At 42.6% G+C, this 25,858-nt stretch overlaps 2 protein-coding genes across 3 annotated transcripts; one reads left to right on the top strand and one right to left on the bottom strand.

Annotated features, from left to right (window-relative positions):
• Nucleotides 1-408: 408 nt before the first annotated feature.
• Ggct (gamma-glutamylcyclotransferase) lies at nucleotides 409-10,794 on the bottom strand. Of its 2 annotated transcripts, XM_027429679.2 has the most exons (4): nucleotides 10,555-10,791; nucleotides 7,001-7,146; nucleotides 5,608-5,743; nucleotides 409-4,486 (listed from the first exon to the last, which is right to left on the bottom strand). In XM_027429679.2, exons 1-4 carry the CDS (start codon nucleotides 10,693-10,695, stop codon nucleotides 4,337-4,339), a joined length of 573 nt encoding a protein of 190 aa, XP_027285480.1. In that variant the 5' UTR covers nucleotides 10,696-10,791; the 3' UTR covers nucleotides 409-4,336. The 2 variants fall into 2 exon arrangements, with proteins under 2 accessions (XP_027285480.1, XP_027285481.1); XM_027429680.2 differs by lacking the exon at nucleotides 5,608-5,743 and having other exon boundaries at nucleotides 4,429-4,486; nucleotides 10,555-10,794.
• A 148-nt stretch (nucleotides 10,795-10,942) lies between these two features.
• Nucleotides 10,943-18,703, top strand: Pudp (pseudouridine 5'-phosphatase). Its single transcript, XM_027429681.2, has 2 exons — nucleotides 10,943-11,046; nucleotides 15,213-18,703. The coding sequence occupies exon 2, from the start codon at nucleotides 15,230-15,232 to the stop codon at nucleotides 15,917-15,919; it is 690 nt and encodes a 229-aa protein (XP_027285482.1). The 5' UTR covers nucleotides 10,943-11,046; nucleotides 15,213-15,229; the 3' UTR covers nucleotides 15,920-18,703.
• Nucleotides 18,704-25,858: the final 7,155 nt, after the last annotated feature.

Below are 25,858 nucleotides of genomic sequence, written 5' to 3'. Positions count from 1 at the left end.
TTTGCAAATACCACATCATCAAGACATCTCTGGAATGTCTCACAACTCTTAGATATGGACGAATCCTATTAACTCCTGATTCCCTAAGCATGTTTTGTTTTGTTTTTTGAAATCCAACACTCATCATGAATATTCACCTGTGGGCTTTTTTTTTTTTTTTTTTTTTTTTTTTGGTATTATCTTTGTTGGTTTGGGTACCAAGCTAATACTTCATAAAAATGAATTAGGTAAGATTAGCAACAGTTGTTTCCTTTGCTTCACACTTACCTTGTCTGAGACTAGCAAGATTCTTGTTTGCTTTGGCTCACATCTGCATCCCACAGCTTTGTCCACCATTCCCTTTCAAACTGCTTCACTCCTTACAGTGGAAGTTTCTTGTAAACAGCAAGAGGCTAGACATATTTTAAATACATTTTTCCAATTTCTTTTAATTAACATACTTAAGTTTACTTTTACATGTTTAAGTGTTTGCCTACATGTATATATCTATACCACATGTATGCTGGGTGCTGAGGAGGCCAGGAGAGGGTATTGGATCTCCTGAAACTGGAGTTACAGGTGGTTGTGAGCCGTTGTGTGGGTGCTGGGAACCAAATCCAGGTCTTCTGAAAGAGCAGTGAGCACTTTTAACCACAGACTCTTCGGCAGCTCCAATGGCACACTTAGAACACTTGCACTTAATATGATGATTGCTATGCTGAAACATAACTCTGCCATTCCAGTTTTGCTTTTTAGTTGAAACTGGCTGAATTCATGATCCTCCTGTCTCAGCCTTTCAAGTATTGGTGTTTTCTTTTTTAAATTTTAAGTTTTCTTTTTAAGTAAGTCCTTTCTGCATTTGTTTTATTGGTTGCCTACTGGTGTATTTTACACATTCAAATACAGAACTGGTATCTGCTTTCCTCTAACCACGCTGTCTTTAGGACCTTGGCAGTTAGCATTACAACTTTTGCTCCATTGTCAAGTGTTAAGTAGGAGATTGAGAAGGGAAGCCTATTGCATTTATCCCAGGTTTTCTCACTAGGACCCTTTTATTTTATGATGCTCAACACTTCCTTTTATTATTTCTTTTCTGTTTATTATTTAGGGCAGGGTGGCTAATGATTTTATTTATTTTGGCTTTGCCTTCTCTCTTACTTTGCCCTCATTCTCAGAGATTCTGGGGGTGTTCTGGTTTTGCTTTGTTGTCTTCATGAAGAGTGCTTTCTTCTGGCCTCCACCATTTCTGATGGGTGGAGCAATCATCAACATGGCTTTTTCTCTGAAAGTGTTACTTCTCATTATGTTCAAGAATTGATTTTCCAAACTTTGACCCTGGGATTGTTTTTGGTGTGTATTTCTTTGGGCTTGCTTAAGACCCACTCAGCTTCTTTGCCCTTCGCAAAAGTCAGCCTGCCTTTTTCCTGCAAATTAACGCTTCTGTTAGGAGTCAACTGGGCTCCAAAATCTCTTGGCTTTTTGGTTTTGCCTCCAACCTGGTGTGTGTGTGTATATATATATATATATATTATATATATATATATATATATATATATATATTTTCTCTCACATTGGCAGCTAGTGTTCATCACCCAGTTCATTCATTCTTTCCTTTGTCCCCATCATTCTGCTGGGGGACATAGACAGATTTTTTTAGATAGTTTTAAAGTTTTAGCTCTATTTTTAATCTAAAACCACCATTTGAGTCTTTTTTTAATGCACATGGATATTTTGTCATGGGTTTTGGGTCCCCTGGTGCTGGAGTTACAGTCGTTGTGAGCTGCCATGTGGGTGCTGGGATTGAATCGGATCCCTTGAAAGTGCAGTCAGTGCTCTTAGCTACTGAGCCATATTTCCAGCCCCCCATTTGGGTCTTTCTATTCTCTGCTTTACTGAGGCTTTCTGTTTTCACTGGCTTCCAGCATGATCCCATTGCTTGCTGTGGCATTTCAATGGTGGCTGTTCAGTCATGGTAAGTGAAGGCATTCTGATGAAGAAGGCACTTTGGCTTGGTGATATACATTTGTTGATGGGCATTGTAAATGGTCACAGGGAGTGGTCTATATTAACCCCAGCTGGTGGCAGAATCAAACTCGTGACCTCCCCTTGTGAGCACCGCACCCTAACCAGCTGAACTAGCTCACTACCACCAATGGCATACTATGCCTGGAGTACATGAAAATCCAGGTTCTCCTCTGAGCCTCTGTTGGCATGGTAGAAGTTAGAGTCTACACTGTTTCTTTATGGCCTAACTGGCGTGTTTGAGCTCTAGACGTTTTACACTGCCAGGCTGTCCCTTTTTTGGTATTATCACTAAAGCAGGCTGTGTGGTTGTGTTCAAGCAATTCTCTTTGGTACTTCTGGGGTACTGTCTTTCTTAGATATAAGCCTGAGCTGTATTAAGCAAAAGAAAGCTCAAGAGAATTTAGTGCTCTGGGGCCTTGGGTCTTAAAGCCCTACTGAAGTCTTTGCCATCTCCCCTCTCAGTTTTGCCCGTTTGTTGCATAAATAATACGTAGAGATTTTAGTTGCACTTAACGGGAGAAACAGAGAAAAGCACACCTACTCCATCTTCCCAGAAATCAGTCCATATATCCCTATTTTAAATTGGTGTGGGCTTTGTCGTTTTTTTTTTTTGTTTTTTTGAGATGAGGCAACACTATACTGACCAGACTGGACTCAAGCAATCCTTCCACCTCAGCCCAGGACTATACTGAGTGCTAGCACACAGATCCATGCCTAGTTAAGTAGCTGTTATAAAAATAACTATACAATCTTCATTTGTGTGTGTATGTTCATAGGGGGGAGGGTGTGCACAGAGGCCAGAGGACAACCTCAGCTGTCATTCCTTGGGAGATGGTCTCTCAGCAGCCTGGGGACTCTCCAAGCAGGTTAGGATGGATGGCTAGGGAGCCCTAGAGACCCACCTGTCTCTGCTTTTCCAGCACTAAGATTGCAAGCTTACAACACCATGCCCAGCTTTCTTTTCTTTTTCTTTTTTTACTGGGGTCTAGGAACTGAACTTGGGTCCTCATGCTTGTGTGGTAAGCAGTTCACCACCTGACCTATTTCTCCAGCTCTAAGTTCCTGTTTTCTCTGCTTTCACTGGTGGGAACAACTGGGGCTAGCAAGTGGGAGCCAAGTTAGTTCTTCCTAAAGGTTCTGGTATCTTATCTTACTCTGAACAGGATGCTCCCAGGCTATTTGTATAATTCCAAGGCCATTTCTTCCCAGTATTTGCTCTTTCAGCTCACAATTCATCTTTCTTTTTCTCTGGGAAAGGGGCTGGCACACTTTGTAGATTCTATAATCTAGGTCCTAACTGTAATTTTTTTCTTAGCTTTTCCAAGAGTTGTTTTGTTGAAAGGCCAAAACCACTGGTTTAAATACAAAACAAAACTGAATCCCCTGCCACACATGATAGCACACACCTGGAACTTTAGATCTAGGAAGGCTGAAAGGCAAGACAATCCTAAATGCAAGGCCATCCAGGACTAAAGCAAGCTTATGTCTCAAAAAAACAAAAGAACCTCCCAAACTTGATGTGATTGCCAATACTAAATGCTAGGCTCTGTCCAAAGCTTGCCACATATTTATGCATGAGCCCTTCAGAATAAGCTGCAGATACAGGTGTTCTGATCATCCCTGTTGGAATAGGCAAGGCAAATAAGGTACAGAGTCTCAAAGAAGCTCAAGTCTCACAATTGGACAGTGGTGACTCAGCTAGGCCTGGTGGCACAGGACTGTAATCCCAACTACAGGAGAAGCTGAGGCAAGAGGGACACAGGTTCAAGGCCAGCGTGGCTCCGGATCCACAGCACCACTTAAGGCCAACTCCATGAGGCTGGGGCAGCTCTGTGCAGTATGAGCTGTGCAGAGGGAGGTGGAGCACTTGCTGGGAAACTGTGGACACACTCACCCTTTGAAGGGCACTGTATCAGCTTTCTGCTTCTCAAAATCTTATCACCAACTCTCTACAGTTGCTTACTCTTAGAAGCTGATCACAAACAAGCAGAAAGCAGACCAAGGGCAGCAATGCGCACTGGGCTGCAAACCTACCCTGTGCCACAGAGCACACTGAGATGCTTCCATGTGACTCGGGATAGAAATGTGTCCGCAGGAGAACCCACAGCCATCACAGCTTACACACTCCAGGACCTCCTGACCCCTTTTAATTGTCTAATTCCTATCTCCATTCCAGTTCTTTTTTACAGCAGAAAATATGGAATCACCTACGAGAGAAGCCCCTTCACAGCACTGTTGAAAATCAATAGGTTAAAAACAGGAAGGTCCCAGATTCCTGCTCGAAAACACTAAAAACACTTCATCCTGCAAACAGAAAGATCCTCAGATCCTGTTATGTTCTGTACAGTTTCGATTCCCCCTTTTTGATGATTTCTTCCATTTCGTCTGAGATCTTTCCTTTATAGTCATTTGGTTCTATTGCTTTTAACTTCTCTTGATACTCCAGTGGCAAACCGTTTTCTTTCGCACCCATGCAGATAACCTACAAATGGTTAAAACAAGGAAGCCCTTTTAGTTAGGAACATGCTTTAGTGTACCATAGCTTTGTCTGTACTGTCAAGGCCCATGACATTGGCTTTAGATGACTAAAGAATTGGTACACTTTAAAACAACTCAGGCACAGCCAGCTGTTCCTCACTCTGAGTGTGGCTGCAGAAGGGATCTCAAAGCATCTTGAAGCATTGTCAGAGTGTTGGTTCTACTCAACAGCATGACTCAAAATGTTTTAATATTAAGACAAAATGCACTGTTATGGTATAAAATTTATATGGTGTTTTAAGAAAAATTACATTAAAAAAAAAAAAAAAAAAAAAAGGCCAAGCTTTAAGCAGCAGTGCCACTGTCCACTTTTGCTCAGACCCCCAGACCCTAACCAGGCTGATCTCTGGACACCACAACAGAGACTCAGCACCTGTACCACCCTCTATGGCAGCCAGGTTCCATGGGCCACACACGGCACCTAGCCTCAGGTTTCTACCAAGGGGCATCCGGCCTCATCCCACTTGGGTCATGTGCTTTGGAGGTTGGATTCCCTGACTCCCAAAAGGTCTAGTGGCCTTCCCATTTAGGGCAGAAAATACTTCAGCGGCAGAAAATACATTCCTCTCCACAAAAGAAAAAAACAAAAACAAACAAAAAAAAAATGAATCTGTTCTATGAGATAATGTTTGCTGAAGGAAAAAAAAAAAAAAAAAGTATATAGACTCTAGTTCCAGGACAGCCTCCAAAGCCACAGAGAAACCCTGTCTTGAAAAAACCAATCATACATATATAATAGATATTATTATTATTATTGGTTTTTCGAGACAGGGTTTCTCTGTGGCTTTGGAAGCTGTCCTGGAACTAGCTCTTGTAGACCAGGCTGGTCTCGAACTCACAGAGATCCGCCTGCCTCTGCTTCCCGAGTGCTGGGATTAAAGGCGTGTACCACCAACGCCCAGCTATAATAGATATTATAAATCTATTAAGATCCATTTTATTTAAAACATTTTGATTAAAATGTTCACGTGGAAATTTAAATTCCTAAAAGCTTTCTAAAAATGAAATGCTCTCTAATTTAGCCCAGTGAAATTAAAATGATTCAGCACAGCCCAGGTAGCTCACCTTCTTATACTGTGGGGATGGGGGAGCACTTTCATAATTCGTCATCAGGTAACTTCGGCAGGTTATTTCTTTCCCTTCCTGAGTTGAAACTTTAATTTCTATTACAACATACACTCCACTTTTAACTCCTTCTTGCCTGAAACCAAACAAACCACATTTTAGCCACATGGGATCTGGGAGAATGGCTTATACGGTAAGATGTTTTACTCAAGGTGAAGTATAAGATTAACCACATATTTGTGTTGACACGTTTGCTCACTAAGTGCCACCATGTCAAAATACACTTAGCATTTTTTTTTAGCACTATGTAGCCCTGTCTGGCCTGGAACCCACTGTGTAGACCAGGTTAGGTTCAAGCACACAAAGATCCACCTGCTTCTGTCTCCTGAGTGTTGAGATTAAAAGTACGCCCAGCCTTGTTTTTGTGTGATACCACATCTGGCATGCTTAGTGTTTTAATGTTACAGTTGGCTTTTGGATCCACAGATTCAACTTTGGACTGAAAGTATTTTTTACAATGTGGGTCTTAACTGAATACATACAAATTTTTTTTTCCTGGTCATTATTACCTTAAAAGGAAATCTGTTACAGTAAAATACACTGATATTGGATTAAGCAGTGAAGTGACCCAGAGATGATGCTGCAATACAGGTGGGTAGGTCACGTACAACCATCAGTTTACAGAAGGGACTTCACATGTGCAGATTCTGGTGTGCTTAGAGGCCAAAGCAATACCCTGCCAATACAGGGGAACAACTGTGCTTGTGAACTTCTAGCAGATCTGTGTGTTTTTACTGTCTGAAAACATGATTCAATATGCTTATTTTTACCTTTGTGCCCCTGAAGCAGAATTCTGACAGCAAGAGAACACCCGAAGGGAAAGCAGAGGGCCTGCTTACTCTAGCGGGAGCCAAATACAGCACGCCGGACACTACGTTCTTTCCAAGGCCAGCTCTTCCCTGCAAGTTTGCTGTCTCACAACTCTGAGAATTTTAGTTCTACTGTGTTATTCAATGCCTTTACAAATTATTATTACTCGTTCAACTGCAACCTCAAAGAATTTAAAAAAAAAAACAGAATCAACTCACTTACAAAATAAAAATATGTAACAATTATAAAAAGCTTCATGACTTTCTGCAATATGAAACTAGAAAGATAATTTTTAATAAAAGACAAACAGAAATAAAAAAAATAAGGGCTCCCATGTTTTTGCCTAAGAGATGTCAAACATCCAGTCAGTAAATGTGACCCTTCTAGATTGATTACTAAACTGGCAGTTTCTAACTGTGTCCTGGCTCTGGAGTATAAAGAATGTATCCACAGTGTATCCACAAATGCACACCCATGTAACCCGCTTAAGTATTATTTTAGCTGATAATTAGAAGCCACCTACTCATCCAGAGAACTTAAATTGCTTTTGTTCATTTTCCATACTACTCCCCACACTTCATCGCCAGGACTTTGAAAAATGGTAGCTATACCTCCATGCCACCTCTCACTTGTTTTGCCTTGGAAATTGCCAAAGTCGAGCTTAAAGTCCTGCAAAGAAAACCAAAGTGATATATGATTAATACTTGTTTTAGTATGAATTTCCCTCCTCAAAATACAAATGATTTGCCTTGATCTCCATGAAAGAAAAATATTCAATAACCTTTGTTTCTGTGTGTACAAAGTTGTGGAACATAAAGATAGAAAGACCAAGACCCAAACTTTAAGGACTATAGATTCTTTCTTATTTTCCTTTAAAAATGAAGCTTCTTCTGAACATAGAGGCATCTAAACAAAAAACCAAAAAAAAAAAAAAAACCAAAACAAAACAAAAAAACTTAAGGAAACCTAATATACCATACAATAGCTTTAGCTTTCATTTTTGTAAATGATTCCTCAGTCTATTTAAATGCATATACATTTTCATTTACACACTCTGGGTGATGGTTTCATAGGGATTATAATATGCTTTTATGTCTGTAGAGTATCTAACCTGCAAATCACTGTATTTACCCTAAATAAGCTGGCTTAGGGTTGATGAGCATTAATCTTCATGAACTGTACCAATTTATTTCCAGTAATCTAAAAGCAGCTAATACTGATTATTTATTGTGTGCTATATGCACTAGCTATAATAATCCCCATTACTTCACGTGGACCAGTGTTTTACTCAATTTACAGCAGAAAAATTACAGCGTAGAAGGATTAAATCACTTCCCTAAGGTCTTACAATAACAAGCAACAGAGACCCCTTTCTAATTTAGCTTCTACTACCACTGATGGGCAACCAGGGAGCGAGAGTACTTGCCTTGTGTAGTCTAAGATGTCCTTCCATCTCTTCAGAGCACACAGGATGGATTAAATGACAGTGCTGTAGCTCTTTCTGGCTTATATCATCCCTGCCACCCATGTTTACTCAAAAACCTTGTTTAATAATTCAGGAAAAATGCTGGTCCAAGTAACCAGGACCTTCAAGCAGCATACGGGGTAATTCAGCATCAGCAGATCTGATCAAAGATACAATCCACACCAGAGGCTGGCAGCCTATTGCTAAACACAGCAGGCAATTGCATTCCCTGTCTGGTTCCGTGGCTCACTGCTTGTATGTGATACAAGTAGCCATCTCTCCAGATTAGCCTTTTCTTCTAATTTGAGGTTGACCTGATCTTCTCACCTCTTTACCAACTACCCCTCTACTCCCCATCTTGAAATGTCAAGGTTTCTTGGGGTTCAAGCTTAGGCCCTTTTTTAATTTAGTCATGTGCCCAGGACAGCCTCATCACCTCCAGCAGCTTCTAATACCATCGGAGGCTTTGGCCACCTTTAAAATCAGCCCACATCTCTATTGTGAGACTTGAAAGCACTCAGAACGGGGCCCAATACACAGTAAGTGTCTAACAAATGTTCACTGATATTTTTTTGTTCATGTGATTGTCTAGGAAGCATCTTAAACTCGATTATGTTCAAAGTTAGCTAATAATTTTTACCTCCCAAATCTGATTCTTCTCTGTAAACATTACCATCATCATCTGCCTGGTTGTGCAAAACTTGAGTCATACACAATCATCAAGGTTTAATGATGTTATCTTCTAGGCATTGGTCAGAGCCATCTACCTTCCCTGACACCACCCTATTAGATCATGGAGGCATTATCTTTGATATGAATGTGGCAAAATCTTAAGTAGGCCTCCAATATCCACACTTGCTCCACTTTGCATAGTAACCAGAATGAGCTTTCAAGGATGTAAATCCCATCATTTGCTTTGAAACTCACGGCCTGCAAGAGATTGTCCAAAGGTCTCTTTGGTCACATTAAGATTCCATACTTTCTTGTCTTCCCAGCCCTCATGCTACACCTCCCTTACAGACTCCAGCCCCTTTGACGGGAACAACCACTTCCTCTTTCCTTGGGTTCTTTGAATAAGTATTCCTTCGATTTTTTGTTGTTTTGTTCCTTACCTCTCCATTCAGGTCTCAGCTTGAAAGTTGCATTCAGGAAGGCTTTCCTGAGCACTTTGAGCAGGTCCTCTGGTCATATATTCTATTGCACCTTGCATGTCCTCTTTTAAAGCTAACCCACAGCTATAATTTATTATTTATGAGGTGTTTCTTTCCTGTGCTCTGACTAAGCATTTGAACTACCTTCCTACACTCATGAGGAACATGACTTCCAGTTTTAAAACTTTAAAGGCTAGAAGCTGGTTATCAGACAGTCTTGCAGTAAGGGCATGGATACATGGTGAGGCTTAGCCAATCAGTACACCCAGAGAGGCTCCCCAAGAGAGCTAGTGTTCAAGATCACCAGGGACTCCACTCTGTGTTTCAGAAACTGCAGGGCTGTGGCACAGCAGCAGACAGGAGCCAGCTCCGCATGTATTTACTAGTTCAGGAAAGGTGCAGCCCATCTCCCAAGGTTGGGCTGGTTCTCTCCTTCGATGCTTGTGGTGTACACACACACACACACACACACACACACACACACACACACACACACACACACACAGCATCTCCCAGGGCTGGGCTGGTCCTCCTTCGATGCAGGTTGTACACACACACCTACACACACACACACACACACACACACACACACAGCATCTCCCAGGGCTGGGCTGGTCCTCCTTCGATGCAGGTTGTATACACACACCTACACACACACACACACACACACACACACACACACACACACACACAGCATCTCCCAGGGCTGGGCTGGTCCTCCTTCGATGCAGGTTGTACACACACACCTACACACACTAGGCCTGCCTGTTTACTCAGTTCTGTACTCCAGTCTTTCAGGTGATTCCATGAGCTCTGTAACAGCCTTCCAACACCCCACCCCACCCCCAGCAAATCCCTTCTCTTTCTTAAACCAGCACCATGGTTTCTGTTGCCTGAAACCAAGAACTCTGACAAGGTTAGCAAAGATATGAGTGTTTGGCTCAAGTTGTCAAGGGCACTACACACAATCGGATTGTACACTGGTCGGTCCTCCAAGTAGCAAGGCTGCTCAGTCATCTTTGTAACCCCAGCACTGAGTCCCAGAAGAATACACATTAAATAAGCAAGTGAACTGTGGTCAAGAGCCACAGTTCACCAGAGTTAAAGTTTATCTTTAAGTTAGGGATACTCTCCTGAGGGAGCACAGCCATCTCTATGGAAGACACGACTCCAGGCCCTGATCCAAGTCTCAAGACCAGGACCACTCAGATCCGGGGGAAAAGACAGACACACAGCATTTCACAGAACTGTGGGACAAGTCCTGTGACAAAGGTATGCACAGTCTGGAAAACAGCTAGTCCTCAACTAAAAAAGCACCCTTTTTTAGGCTTCCTACAAGATGCTCGAGGTCGGTGGGAAAGGGCAGCCAGTGGAGGGCTGCGAACCCGGATGGTAGCCCAAGGGTCCCGGCAGGGGTCGCACCTGGCCGGCTCTCCCGGGATCGGGCACAACGGCACTGACCTGCAGGCGCGCCACGCAGCAGAACACGGCCGAGGGGTTTCGCAGGTGAATCCTCTCGGTCAGCAGGTTGCTGCCATAGGCGAAATACAGGAACGTCTCCCCCTCCTGGCCCGCATGGTCCTCACAGCCGGAGCTCGCCATGTCTGCTTGTCCACGCCAGCAGCGCCGAGCGAGCACTGGAGAGCGGGCCAGCGCCGCGGCAGGAGCAGCGCGCCGGCACCCACGCGCCAGCGCAGAGCAGCGGGCGGAGCTGAGGAGAGAGCGCGCTGCCGATTGGCTGCCGTCTTGCTGGCGTGGGCCGACTACTGTGATTGGTCCGTCTGCACCGTCCCCCGCCCACTGAGGCCGCCTTCCCATTGGATGCACTCCTCGGATGTCCGGCCCCCTGCCTGAGGCTACGCTGATTGGCGGACCTAACGGGCAGCGCTTCCGTCTTCTCCCCGCCTGGCAGCCCTTGGTTTGCTCGCTCGGTAGGCTCCGTGCTCGCCGCAGGTAAGACAAGGCCTCACGCTGCTGTCCGGCCTAGCCTGGAACTCGCGGCAGTCCTCCTGCCTCAGCCTCCCCCGGAGCGGGGACCACTGGCAAGTCCAACAAGTTTTCTGCTCTGGATGCCTGGGGCGCCCTTTCCCGGGTTCGACATGGCATCCGTTAGACACTTGACTCTGTTCATCTTTGCTCGCTGTTTTCTCTTTTTAAAAACGAATCGCACAAAACCTTTGTGTTTTTAATGTTGGGATGAAGATAGGAGTGCAAACTGAAGGCCTAGAAAAATGACTACCATTGGCCCTCAGATATTGATCTAAATACAACTATACACGGACAAGTGCCAAACGTTTGAAGCCAGGTCAAAACTAGGAAATGAGCAATACCTCTTAGAAGAACATGCTCCAGAAAGGGAGACTCCCAATACAAACAAGGTCATTCCTAAAAGACTGCCCACTAGACAAAATGAGAACAATTTGAGCATCAAAACAACTGGAAACTAAAATGATTGTTAGCATTAAATGTGTGTTATTCCCCCCGGGAAGTAGGCCAAATTAAAACAGAAAAGAAAGCTATTTTGCTACGCTATCACTGGTGAACATTTCATCACCTTTGCTCTTAAAAAGTGGTTATTTAAGAAAATAGTGTTTATTTTGTCTTTCTAGTACCGGCTGTATTTTTGAAAAACCTTATAGCATGAGCAGATGAAAAAGCAGTTGTTTGTAAAACCTGTACCAGCTAAATGCAGGAAAGGGGGCAGAACATCACCATTCAGTCTCTGATGAAACAAACCTTGTCAGGAGCTTCAGTGAAACCCCTTGTTGGGAACCACAGGGATGTTTGTAAGGTATCAGTTCCCTCCCCGAAATCACTGTTAGTCTGGGGGAGGGGAGCCAGTACCACTTGTGAGACCTGAACTCTCACCTGATGGCAAGTAAGTCTGGTAACGAATAAAGAAAGAATACCCTGACATGGTCTTCTGATATGAAGTAACACGAAACTCTAGCTTCTGTGAATTACAATTTGCAAAGGTCTTAGACCTCAACATAAGCCTGTTATTTCATCCTGTCTCGGAAACCATTCACATGGAATAAAAAATAGAAACAATCAGGAACACCTAGAACCTATCTCTTAAATTATTGTGGTTAAAAAGAAAAGATAAGGCTGTGCCTCTAAATGGATGGATCATCGGACAAAGGCACTTGCTACCAAGCCTGCAGATATGAGTTAGAGCTCCAGGTCCAATGCCTACGGGTTCCTCTGACCTACCCAACCACATGCACTCACATATACACACAAAATCAGTAGCCATACATGTAACAAAACGTGTTTTCAGAAAGGCAGGACTGAAGGGGAGGGCTGTTCTAGCTTTAGATGATGACTAAATGTGACGATTAGTCTTTGCTTGATTCTGATTTAGTAACTGAAATAGAAATATATCGTAGGACAACTGCACTTGAATTTGGATTGTGGTATTTGTTATTAAATGGATAATGGTTGTGTGCTCATGCAGGAAAATGGGTTTAATATGCATACAGACATTTAGGCTGACATTTGTTATCTATATTTTAAAATAATTCAGAAAAAATACAAGGAGCTAAATGTTAATGGTAACGATTTGTATATGTCACTCATTATACTGTTCTTTTCTTTATATTTGACCATAATCTTAAGAGGGGAAGAAAACAAAAAAAGAAAAGATGGGAGGAAAGAACTTGGCACCAGTGTGCCTTGACAAGCAATGCCGTTGTTGTATAATCTGTAAGTAGGAGATTGCTGTTTTCGCACTCCAACCATCAAGGCAGAACAGGAAATGGACTTGGTCATCTCAGAGAGTGAGTTGCTTGTCAGCACACATTTTCTAAATTATCCCAAGTTCTTAAGGTCTGTGCTTCGGAACACTGCAATTTAAGGCTCTGTTTTAAAGATTTGCTTGTAACCACATAAAATGGGGGTTTGGGTTTTCTTGTTTGTTGTTTTTTGAGACAGTTTTGCAATGTTGTCTAGTGTTGGGGGCCATGTAAGAGGAACAGCAAGCAGCTTTGGAACTCATAGGATATGGCTCAGTGGTCAGCCTTGGAGAGGCAGAGCCCCGAAGACTGTGTGTCCTGAGGACCTCATGCTGTTATTGAGCACAACTCTGCTTATTGCCATAGCAGTCACCATGTTCCTCATAAGAGTTGTATGGAAACTCTCAGGGGGTTTCTAGCCCCTCACTGGGCAGTGTTACTGGTACTTACAATAATAGCGATTGACTTTTTCCAAGCATTGCTCCTGGAGCAGATTAATGATTCAACCACCACCCTTAGAAAGAATTTAGAGATGTAGACTGTTAGTAAAGGTAGGTTAAGATGTTTTTGTTATTGGCTTTGATGTAGAAAATCTTGGGAACAATCTAAGTTTAGAAAGGCACACTTTTAATAGTTGAGCAAGGGACAAGACTATTACTAGCTGACAAGATGTTCTTGCTAGAAATGGCTTGGTGATCAAAGGCAATGATGAATTTCTTGTACCCATTTTTGCCCTCAGCTTCCTGGGATGGTTTAATAAAAAATTGTTGATGAGTGGAAGTGTACTCTGAGGATTTAAAGTATAAATGACTGTTTTTTAAATATATATATAAAAGTTTAGATTTGTGATTCTTTTATAAGATTACCTTTTGAGATAAATAATAAAATGATGGATCCTTTCTTTGTATTTGCAAAATGCAGCCAGCTAGTAAAAGAATTGGCTGAGAACCTTGCCTACACTTTGTTAATCTATAACAAATGTATGTGAGACCTTGGGGATAGTTTGTTTTTCACCTGTAATAAGTAAAATGTTTAATCATAAGGAAAATGAGAAAAATGCTGGGTTTTTTATTTTTTTTCTTGTATTCATTGTAATCATTTAAAAAGTAGAATGCAACCACATTGTAATTTTTATATTGCTTGAAAGATTTTGCTGGGGTAGATAAGCTATATAAAGATATATAGAAGGAAGGAAGTGATATAAGGCGAACAACTGGGCAAAAGAAGGAGGAAAACATCAGGGTAGAAGAATAGAACCCAGAAAGAACAGAGTAGTAGCAACAGGAAGAGAAAAATAAAATGAAGTAAGCTTTGCACCTCAGAAAAGTTCCCGTGTGTCTATGTATCTGTCCAGTAGTTCACCTACTCTGTATCTGACCTGCTGAAGGCAGCAGTCTAGACTGACTTGAAACTCTCCATCTGGCCTTAATATCCTAAGTACTGGGTTTACAATCCAGTTCCAGCAGACCCAACAATTTAATTAATTTAAAGGTTATTTCTTTTCTCTTCCTATACATCTTTCAGATGGCTTAATTTCGTGACTGTTATTTATTCTCCACACTATTTTTTTTTTTTTGTGAAAAAAAATCTGAAGTGAAGCATTAATGTTACCTTGAATTCTGAAAGTCTTGCTTATTTATGTATTTAGCCATCTCATGGAGAATGTGGTGTCCAAAGTAGTATTGGCCAGCAAGGGGCAGTAAGTAGCAGGGTTAGTTCTGGGTTTTGTATTTGTTTTGTCCATTTCAACCAAACCCAAGTTAATACTAGTTAACATTCATCTAACCCTCATGTTAACTGTGAGTCCATGGCCTAAATTCTTTCATTTACTAAGTGACTTATCTCTGCGAAAAGCTCTGTACAGAAGGTACTGTTATTCTGTTGTGGGCATGCAGGCTGTAGTTAGCAAAATGACTGTGGCAGATTCCACCGCTCCTGGATGCTGCCTCCCATACTGCCCACCCTGCAACACTCTAGCTAGAATAGTTATATCTACTTTATAGATATAACGTGTAATGTAATAGGATTCTCTAGATATAATAGTTCATAATAACCACTTCCAGATACACCCTATGTTACAATCAAAGGTGTTTTGAAACAACTTTAGGCTTCAGTCACCTGATGATAATGATAACAAGGCCAGATGCCGTCTTTTAATCCAGTTGTCTTTCAGGTTTTTTGATTGTGTCATAAATTTTTTGAGCTTGCACAAATTCAATTCTCTATATACTAATCTGTGTGACTATACATTAAAGACATAATAAATAGCATATGTCACATACAGGTACTATTTCTTAATTTATTAGCATATGATAAATAAAATACATTATATAATTGCCACAAAATATACAATTAAAAATAAATGAACCCCTCCATCCACCCCAGGTTGAGAAGGAGGCACCATGGAGCTACCCCCACCACGACCTGTCACCCACCTCATTTTTGACATGGATGGACTACTTCTAGACACCGAGCAGCTGTACTCGGTGGTGTTTCAGGAGCTGTGTGGTCGCTACGGGAAGATGTATAGCTGGGAGGTCAAGTCCCTCGTGATGGGGAAGAAGGCTCTGGAAGCCGCACAGATCATCGTCGACTTCCTGCAGCTGCCCCTGTCCAGGGAGGAGCTGGTGGAGGAGAGCCAGGCCAAGCTGGCAGACCTGTTCCCCACGGCTGCCCTCATGCCGGGGGCTGAGAAACTGATCCAGCATCTCCGAAAGCATAGTATTCCCTTTGCCTTGGCCACCAGCTCAGGCTCCTCGTCCTTTGAAATGAAGACCTGCAGGCACAAGGAATTCTTCGGGTTGTTCAACCACATCGTGCTGGGAGATGATCCTGAGGTCAACAGTGGGAAGCCAGCCCCAGACATATTCCTCTCCTGTGCACGGAGGTTCAATCCCACTCCTGCCCCAGACATGTGCCTCGTCTTTGAAGATGCTCCCAATGGAGTGGAGGCAGCTCTCGCAGCTGGGATGCAGGTTGTCATGGTTCCCGATGAAAACCTGAGTCGAGACTTAACAAGAAAGGCCACAGTGGTGCTGCATTCCCTGGAGGACTTCAAGCCTGAGCTGTTTGGTCTGCCTGCCTACGAGTGACAGGAGGCAGCCCTGGTGCTGCCATGGGCTGTGTGACATCCCTGGGGGTTCACATGGCTTCATTGGGGTCACATAGGTGGTGGTGGGGGGCGTCTTGTTCAGGATCCATGCCACTAAGAAGGAAGGGGAAGGCAATGTATGGTACTACCTTGAGCCTGCTTATACATTGCAGCCTTGTGAATGTGGCCATCCCCATCTGTACGCCTCAGCTCTCTCTCTGAAGTATGGTTGGGTCAGTAGATAAGGGAGACGGCTCAGGACACAGCTTGAGTACAGTCATGTAATAAAGTGATGTCTATGAAGGAAATGAACATGCACATACAAACACACAGCATTGTGTGACTTTACCGTGCCAATATATACCATACATATATTAGTATATATGTAAATGCATAATGTTCCAGAATGGAATCGTATTTGTGTTTGTTTCCTTATAATCTTTGTGAATGTTGGCCTTTGGAAATTGTAAACACACACACACACACACACACACACACACACACACACACACACACACATATGTCATTATATATGTATATGTGTATGTATAGATCCTGTGTGTATGTGTAATAGATCATGTGTATGATAGAACACTCCATTGCCTTCAGGGTGGACATTAATGTTGCAGTACCAACTGATGGGTAAATCCACTCTCTTTCCCCTTCTGACCTTAATGGCAGATTAGCCTAATGATGGATGAGCATCAAGAAATATCCTTTCTCTCCAGCCTTACCATCATCAGATACCTCTCTGACCTTGGACTCCATGCCTGACTGAGCTCCATTTCTAGGAGATCCCTCTGTCTTAGTGTGTGTCTGCATATCTTTTTTATCTACTCCCTCATCTATGTTGGGGTGTTTTCTACCTCAAGGGAAAAAATAGAATTTCATTTTTCTTGATGTAACAAATTTATTTCAACATTGCTGATTACATGTCTGGTCTGCTGTTCATTCCTCTTCAAAAGAGTTCTGATGTTTTGCTAGCACCCTTACAGTGATGATTTAGTTGTGTAATAGTTTAACAAGAGTCATGATTTTACCTTTAAATAAAATATCCTCCAACCATCATAAAATAAGTAAGTGAACTATTTTAACTGTCATATGAATTGTGATATTTATCCATTGGCCAGTTTCAAGGCACTGTAGGTCAAGGTTAAATATATATAGAAGAGAATGGAGAGTTGCATTGCAGGTAATAGCAGATCAAGAATAAATTCCATCTTTAGCTGTCCTTGTCATGCCTTACTAGGTCATCATTAGCTGCACACCAGGAGCTTGTACTAGAAGCCTAAAAAATGACCTTTTTTCCATCACTGGTACTTAAATTTTAGTAAGAGCTGGGATCCAGTTCTTTAAAAAAATTATTTAAATCATGTTTCCATTTTGTGAGAATCAGTTAATTATACTTAAATTCGATGCATATCTTTGAGAGAGATAGGGCCTCTGTTGACCCAGATGGACTTAAGGTGTAAAAGCCAACCAGAGACAGTCACTGTGTAGTAGTTAGTCTCAAGTCAGTGAGGAATAAAGACACAGACAAAGAAGTGAATGAAGCAAAGGCAGGTTATCAAGAAAATTTGAGAAAGCTCCTGAGTGGGAGAGACCCAAAGGAGGATAAAATGGATGATCTGCCTGCATAGAGCCTTTTTTTTTTTTTTTTTTTTTTTTTTTCGAGACAGGGTTTCTCTGTCTAGCTTTGGAGCCTATCCTGGCACTCACTCGAACTCACAGAGATCCGCCAGCCTCTGCCTCCCGAGTGCTGGGGTTAAAGGTGTGCGCCACCAACGCCCGGCACGTGGAGCCTTTTTATAGGACTTGGGGCAGAAGCTAGACAAAGACTGAGGTAATTTCTGTTAAGGTAGTTTAATTCTATAGGTATATTGTAGACCTAGCTAGTGGGGTACCCACCCACTTTGGGCATTACACTCTGGCCCAGCCAAAGGTGTCCACTTGCTGCTTGCCAAATTGGAGGAGTCACATTGAAGCCCCATTCTGTCTCTTTAATTTATTGGTTAGCTGCTGACCCAGGCTCACTTGCTGGTGATACCAACCTTAGCAGGTATGGCTGGTCTCTGACCATGGCAGGAATCTTGCTCCTCTTTGTTCTCAATGTTGAGGTAGCTGCTTTGAAATTTAACTGCCAACCTATTTTTCTTTCCTGCCTACGGAGAGCTACCTGCTGCCTAGAGCACATTTCATCAAGTCCCAAGACAGAAGAGGTGAATGAGTGAGGGTCAACAGTGTTGTTGGCAGCACTTCCCCGAGACAGCACCACTTCCATTGGGATACTTCAGATCTCCTGTGCAGCAGAGATCAGCTGACTGAGGACTGTGTATAAGTTTCTTTACAAATTGATGGGCAATGTCCTTCTGGATGCTGTGAATATGTTTCTCTTATTGGCTGATGAATAAAGCTGTTTCGGCCAGTGGACAGACAGGATGTAGCCAAGCAGGAAGTATTGGCAAAGCTACCAGACTAGGAGAATTCTGGGAAGAAGGAATGCAAAGAGTAAGTCTCAAGGGAGACACCGTGTAGCTGCTGAGGAAGAAAGAGACCCGGGCATCATCAGTAAGCCAAGACCACATGGAGGTACACAGAGTAATGGAAATGGGTTGATAATTTAGAGAGATCTAGCCAATAAGAAGCCTGAGCCACTGGCCAAATAGTTTATATTAATATAAGCGTCTGTGTGTTTATTTGGGACTGAAAGGTCTCAGGACCAAGCAGGTCAGAAACTTCTATCAATAACAAATCACAATAAAGACCAACTATATAGAAGCAAGAATCTTTCTGCTGTTTTAATTTAAATAAGTAAAAATTGAGTTTACTGATTTTCATACTTGAGCAGGCCAGCTTGCTCTTCTACTTTGCCTGCTATTACTATGATCATTTTTTGTTTTTGTTTTAGAAACGGGGTTCTTCTCCATAGTCCGGGAACTCTCTCTGTAGTCCAGGCTGGCCTTGAACTCAGGAGATTTATTTTTACTCTCTCTCTCTCTCTCTCTCTCTCTCTCTCTCTCTCTCTCTCTCTCTCTCTCTGTGTGTGTGTGTGTGTGTGTGTGTGTGTGTGTGTACACGTGAATTTGAGTACCTTTGGAGGTCAAAAGAAGGCATCAGATCCCCTGGGGCTAAAGTTGAGGTGGTTGTGAGTGCCCTACATGGGCATTGGGAACTCAGCTGGGGTCCTCTGCAAAAACACTCTGTGCTTTTAACTGTTGAGCCATCTCTCCAACCCAAAGACCTTGTCTTTAAGAACAAACCAGAACAAGTGGAGTGTTTTAGGTAGGGATGTGACCTGAGTTCTATTTCATCTGAGTGATTCTAGATACTGATGGGAGATTCAATAGTTCAGAGACAAAGCAACTACTGCAAAATTTACTGAACTTTGTTTGCATTTTTGTGGTGCAGTAGATTGAATTCAGAGCTTCACGTATGCTAGGAAAGTGCTCTACCACTAACCTGCATTATGACCCAAGTTTTGGCAACCTAAGATGCTACCTTGGACCAGGGTAGAAGGAGTGAAGCTGCAGAGGAAAGGGGCCCGTGTGCGATGCTTTCATATGGTTAAGCAGACCACACCTGCTGGGCAGTTTTCTGAGAATCCATGCTTGGTACACTCTCACTGCAATCATTCTTGATTTTTCTTCTGGAGAAGGAAGTGATGATCAGTGAACTAAGGATCTGGTTTTCCTCCAGTTATTTGAACCAGAATCTAAGTGATTCAGCCTCAACCCTGAGTTGGTGGAGGAGACACAGGGATGAAGAGAGAAAGATGATCATGCAGCAAATAATAGGAAAAAAGATGGCAACCAAAGCAGAGAAGGCAGGTACAGAAAACAGCATGGGCACACTGCAGTGACACCCCAGCTGTCGCTGAGAATAAGCAGGTTCCGCCCTCTAGTTCAAAGACTCTTGTCTTACCCTCAAGCCACACTATTAATGAAATATCGGGTATAAATGTATTTTATTTGAGACATGGTCAAACTTGCTATGTAGCCTAGGCTAGCCTTGAATTTGCAGTCCTCTTGCCTCAGCTTCGCAGATGCTGGGATTACAGGTGTGGGCAGCCACACCAATAGTTCTTACTGTAGTTTGGGAAAGTAGCTCGTTTAATCTCACATCAGTAATTTAGGGTGTGCCTTAAAGACCTCTACCTCCCACAGTTAAGTGCTCTGCTGGGCGGGTCTGCTTTACTTCAAATAATTAGACATGCCACGCACCTGTAATCTCAGCACTCACAGATTGAAACAAAGGGATTATGAGTTCACAGCCCAGGCTACACAGTGAGACCCAATCTCAAATAACAGAAAAATAAGAGGGCTGGAGCGATGGATGGCTCAGCAGTTAAAAAGTACTTGTTGCTTTTCCAGAGAAGTTCAGTTCCCATCATTCCTGTAGGATGGTTCACAAGTACCTGTAACTTCAGCTCCCAGGCATCTGACACCCTCGTCTGGCCTCCTTGGACACCCAATTTCATATAGCATATACTCACACAGAAATACACACAAAAAAATCTTTCAAAAAACAACAACATCTGGTCTTGGAGATCACTCAGTTGGTAGAGTGCTCAAACATGAGAACCTGGTTTTTTGATACCTAGCACCCATAAAAAAAAAAAAAAAAAAAGCAAAACTCCAAGCTAGGAGGCATGCACTGATAAATCTCTGGGACAGCAGAGAAAGATGGATACTGGGAGCTGGCCAAAAAGCCAGCAAGGCCCTGGTCCCAGTGAGTGACTGTGTCTCAGAAAGCAAGGTAGACAACAAGAGAATGACACCCATGGATGACTTCTGGCCTCCTTATGAGAACACACACACAAGCACTCTTCCACACGGAGACACACGTCCCTGCTCCCTCCCCACTCCACATATTAAAAACAAAACAAAACAGTGTAAACATATAAATGGTGTGGAGACCAGAAAAATTGTCAGCATTTCTGTAATGTCCCAGGTTACAGTGTGAAATGAGCATGGGCTTCCCAACACCACAAGGAAGTGGAGTAAGGTATACTGAGAGAGAATTCCATTTGCTGCCTAAAAGCCAGAAGCAGCACCCTCCAAGTCAGCTTCCTCCTTCTCACCCATGAGCCACTAGTGTCCCACTCTGCTTTTCCCTATCTCCTCCTGTCTCTCTGGAGCAGTCCCCAGCCTTTCCCTGTAGGCCAGGAACAGCTTCCCTGCCAGTGCCTTCTCCAATTCTGCTTACTGAGGGAAGGAAAGGGGCCCAGGATGGGGGTTGGGGGAGGAATCATGGGAGGGAATAGGAAAGTGGGTTTGGAAAATGGTGAGTGGTTCCGTTTCTTTTTTCTTTCTTTCTTTTTTTTTCTTTCTTTTTTTTTTTTTTTTTTTTGGTTTTTCGAGACAGGGTTTCTCTGTGTAGCTTTGGAGCCTATCCTGGCACTCGCTCTGGAGACCAGGCTGGCCTCGAACTCATAGAGATCCACCTGCCTCTGCCTCCCGAGTGCTGGGATTAAAGGCGTGCGCCACCAATGCCCGGCAAGTGGTTCCGTTTCTACAAAGCACAAGATTCCTACTAGGGAAGGAGGGGCAGGACTGGAAGGGTATTAGCATAGTTTATGGAAGGACCTTGAATTTTGCACTAAAAACAAAGAAGCTCTTTGGGAGTCACAGGAGAGTCATTGTCTTATTGCAAACAGACAGAGTCCCTTATATGCCTCTGGAAAATCATTCTTGATGCTATGTTCAAGATGGCCTTGGAGAGGATAGGCTCGGGAGGTGGCAAGTTGCTGGATACAGGTTCATTACAACAGCCAAAGTCAAGCAAGCCTGAGCCTGAGTGGTGGCTATAAAATGGGCTGAAATGGAGTAAGGAGGACATGTTACTCAACATTGATTTTATCATATCCCACCTTTCTGTAACATCATGTGGAAGCATCTTTGTTTTATTACTTTACCAAACTTGGGCTCTTGTGTAAGCCCGTTATTATCTGATTCTATTCTGTCTGCCCAGCTGATTTTCCAGTAGATGGTAAACTCTTTGGAGCCAGGGACCACACCTTGGAGCCCTTACCACAGCATAGATGAATACTAAATAGTTGCTGATTAATTGGCCCAGAGTCAAAAAGCTCTGAGACCTTATTCTCTCTCTGGGAGTTGGAAATTGGAATTTTTCCAATTTCCCTGGGACTTATGGAGAAACAATTGTCCTTTAGTTCTAAGCTAAGATTTAAAGATTTATACTAACACTTCTACATATTCTAAGCAAACTTTATCAAACATAATGGTATTGGTGTTAACATCTTTTGGCTTATGGTTTGGAAGGAAGTGAAACAGAATATAGGTGAAGTCTTGATATGGGGTTAGGGGAAGAATATGTTAAAATTATAGTGGGGGGAGGCAAGGTCATTTTATATGTAAAAGAGTTGGCTGAATAAGCCTGGTGACCTAAGTTTACTAACTAAGACCCACAGTGAGAGAACAGAACCTGAAAATTGTCTTTTGGCCTTCACCACACACCACACATGCCACGGAAGCACGCATCTCCATCTACACACACACACACACACACACACACTCACACATCAATAAAATAAAGATTTCATTGTTAAAATTCTAGCAAGCAGCAGTTTCTTAGGATGTTTGATAGGTAATCTGTACTCCTGTTTTGTCTGGTCCAGCCAGTTTATCTGGTCCGTGCTTGAAAGGAGTGTGGATTGAGGAAAGAAATTGTTAAGAAACAGAAGATAGAGTCAGAAGGGCATCCAGTAAATACTGTGATCAGCCCTAAATTTATTGCTCAAATTTCTTATATACCCAATCAAAAGGGGGGAGGCAAAAGACTTCCTTACCAAGATAACAAAGAAGCAAGCAAGCTCAATTACCAAAACATCAAGTAACCACACCCTAAACCAAATATTCTGTTGTCAAGGCAAGACACACAGTGGCCACACCTTAGGCCGAAATATCCTGTTGTCTAGGCAAGATGTATAGCAGCTACACCTTAGGCCAAGCTTACTGTGGTTTAAACTTGAAGGAGCAACAATAGACTTGAACTCTCTGACCTTGTGTCAGGATGGGAAGGAGTCATTTCTATGGGCTTCTACACTGTTGTAAGAGTGATTCTGACTGATAGTTCTAATGTGTACTTAGTAAACCAATCCTAGAGTGTCTCCATAACTGTTCTTTGGGAAGCCGTGTGATGGGGAATGTCTTTCCGTATATGTTTCTCTTATTGGTTGATGAATAAAACATCGATTGGTCAGTAAACAGGAAGTATAGGTGGGACTACAAGACGAGGAGAATTCGGGGGAGAGAAAATGGAGAGAAGCCACGGGAGAGATGCCACGTAGCTAATGAAAGAGTAACATTGTGGAGCATTCTCTGGTAAGCCAAAACTACATGGAGATACACAATTTGATAGAAATTGAAGCCTGAGTCATCGTCCAAACGTTTTATAATTGCTGTAAGTCTCTGTGTGTTTATTTGGGGCTAAACGGCTGTGGGACCCGATTGTGGGTGGGGAGGTGAAAGGTTCAGGCTTTGATGCTGATCATCTCTATCTCCTTAAGAGACAGACCCCGCCCCCTGACAACAGTCGGGGCATGCGCAAGAAAACATGCTACATGTCACCCATCAACCCACGAGGACTCTGGGCGTGCTTGGAACCTCAGTGCACACGCGCAGTCTTCCCTTTAAAAGCTCCAACTTTCCTGCTTCTCTCTCTCTCTGCTTCCTCTCTACTCTCTCTGTTTCTTCTTGGCTCTCTCTCACCTACACGCTCTCTCTGCCTTTCTATGGCGACCCCTGTTCCTCTTCTCTCTTAGTCTCCCTACTCTGCCGGGCCATATAATAAACTAGTGCTTGAAGTTCCTGCTGTCAGTCTTGATAACGACTTTTAATTAATAATTAAATCCTCTCAGAGATATATGCACTTTAGTTGACTATTTAAAAAGCAATAACACAACAACAACAACCAAAAAAACCCCTTAGGGTATTTTCTAATTTTCTAATCTTTCCAGTATAGCTGAGCCAGTGTTGGTGGCCATTTTTTTTTTCGTTAGATTATTTTCTGCCTTCACAGGAACACACCTTGTGGTCATAGGGCTACCAAAAGACAGCTCGGCCTTTCTGGTTGTTACCATTTTATTGGCGGAGAAGCCCACAGACACCATATTGAATAGCTAAGTAGCAGAACAAATGGCTCACAAAATGACCAATGACTGGTGGGAGAAACAGGCGAATTCTGTGTGTTGGGAAGAAACTGGCTTATATGCATTATTTGGAAGCCTCCTGAAAGCAACATCTTTTATGCACATAAGCTGGGCCTAGGTAATTCCAGCCTTTGGGAATCAGAGGCAAGAATGTGGGATTTGTGGCAACTTCCAGCCAGCCTGACATCCTGAGCTACATATGGAGATCTTGTCTTAAAAATAAAACAAAACCACACAGCTGTTTTATTTACTTTGTAATACTTCACAGCAGCATAGATAAACCTTCTTATGATTCAAGAATTTCACTTATGAGGTATATCTCCAAACAGATTGAAAACAAAATATGTGTATGCAAATCTTCAGAGCAGCTCCATTCAGAATAGTCAGAGGTCCACAGGACTATGGAGGATTAATAAACTAGGCATTTTCATATAGGAATATTATTTAGCCAGGAAATGAAATGAAGTAATCATAAATGATACAGTGTTGACAAACATATTGTTATTTACAAGAAGAAGAAAAAGAAAGTCACTTATTGTGATTCCAAATATGAGCTATCCAGATAGGTAAATCCACAGAAAGAGAAAGCTGGTTAGGAATCACCAAAGACCAGGAGAAGGAGGTATTCCATTAACAATTTAGGGAGTGTGAACTTCCATTTTAGGGTCATAAAAATGTTTGGGAACTGGAAAGCAAAGATAGTTGTATGATGTGGGAGTATTAACTGACATGGAACTGTTTATTTTAAAATAGCTAATATCATGCCATGTAAATTTCATCTCAATAAAGACAAACAACAGGACTCCCCTTAGCATTTGTGAGAATGCAGTCGGGGAGAATACTTGTGGGAACTTGAACACTGAGATCCTTTGATTTCAAGGGGGATGAAGTATTTAAAGGACTTGGCATGATCCGTGGAGAAGTTACTCTATTCCTATGTACAGCAAATGAGAGGTTCTTAGTTTTGAAATGGATGGTTCTAGAAGCTTTATCCCAACCCTGGAAGTCCTGGATGGGCATTGTTGGAAGAATCAGTCATTGCCAATGTGTTTGACTCATGGTTGGCTGGAGTTGAAAATGTAGAGGCCATAGACACAGAGGTCAGAATACAGGCTGTATTTTCTGGGGATTTGTATTGTTCGTGGCCATGTGAAGACATATGAGTCATGGCCATGTGAAGGCATGTGAGTGTGCACGGCAAGGAGGCCTGTGGAGCCCATTTAGTTGCAAAGGTCTCAAACCTCCTTGCTCCAGAACCATTCTGATCTGAGAAACCAGTTACCAGCAGGGTAGAAAATGCTTTTCTGGGAGATACACCTTCCTTGAGTCACTCAGGTTGAGTATTTGGGTCATGAAGAGTCATTCACTAGAATCCCAAATTATTTGAAAAGTTGAAACCTGCACTAATGTGTTAGGTGGGAAGGGAAGATTACAAATCTCTGCCCTCTTCTGCTCTGGCTTGCCCAGGCTCTGCCAGTGGGAGGGAACATTTTCTTACAAGGCTGACTCAGAAGTGTTGATGGTTTTGCTAGTTGCATGCCTCATCGACAGTTTGAAACTGTAGCACTATGTACAAAATGCTCCTCAACTTCTGTTTGACACAGTAACAGCTCCAGCCTTGCAAAAATAAGATCTGATCCCAAGACCAAGAACCAGTGACTGAACTGTATGGACTTGGGTTTTCCATGCTCCCCACTTTTCTTTCTTTATTCCATTGTATTTCTTTTATGATTGTCAAATCATTTACAAGGGGAATAGAGCAGGTTGGAC

Source organism: Cricetulus griseus, chromosome 8, assembly GCF_003668045.3.
Source record: "Cricetulus griseus strain 17A/GY chromosome 8, alternate assembly CriGri-PICRH-1.0, whole genome shotgun sequence".
NCBI lineage: Eukaryota > Metazoa > Chordata > Mammalia > Rodentia > Cricetidae > Cricetulus > Cricetulus griseus.
Note: the sequence above shows the minus strand (reverse complement) of the source record. Positions and strands in the feature narration are given on the sequence as shown.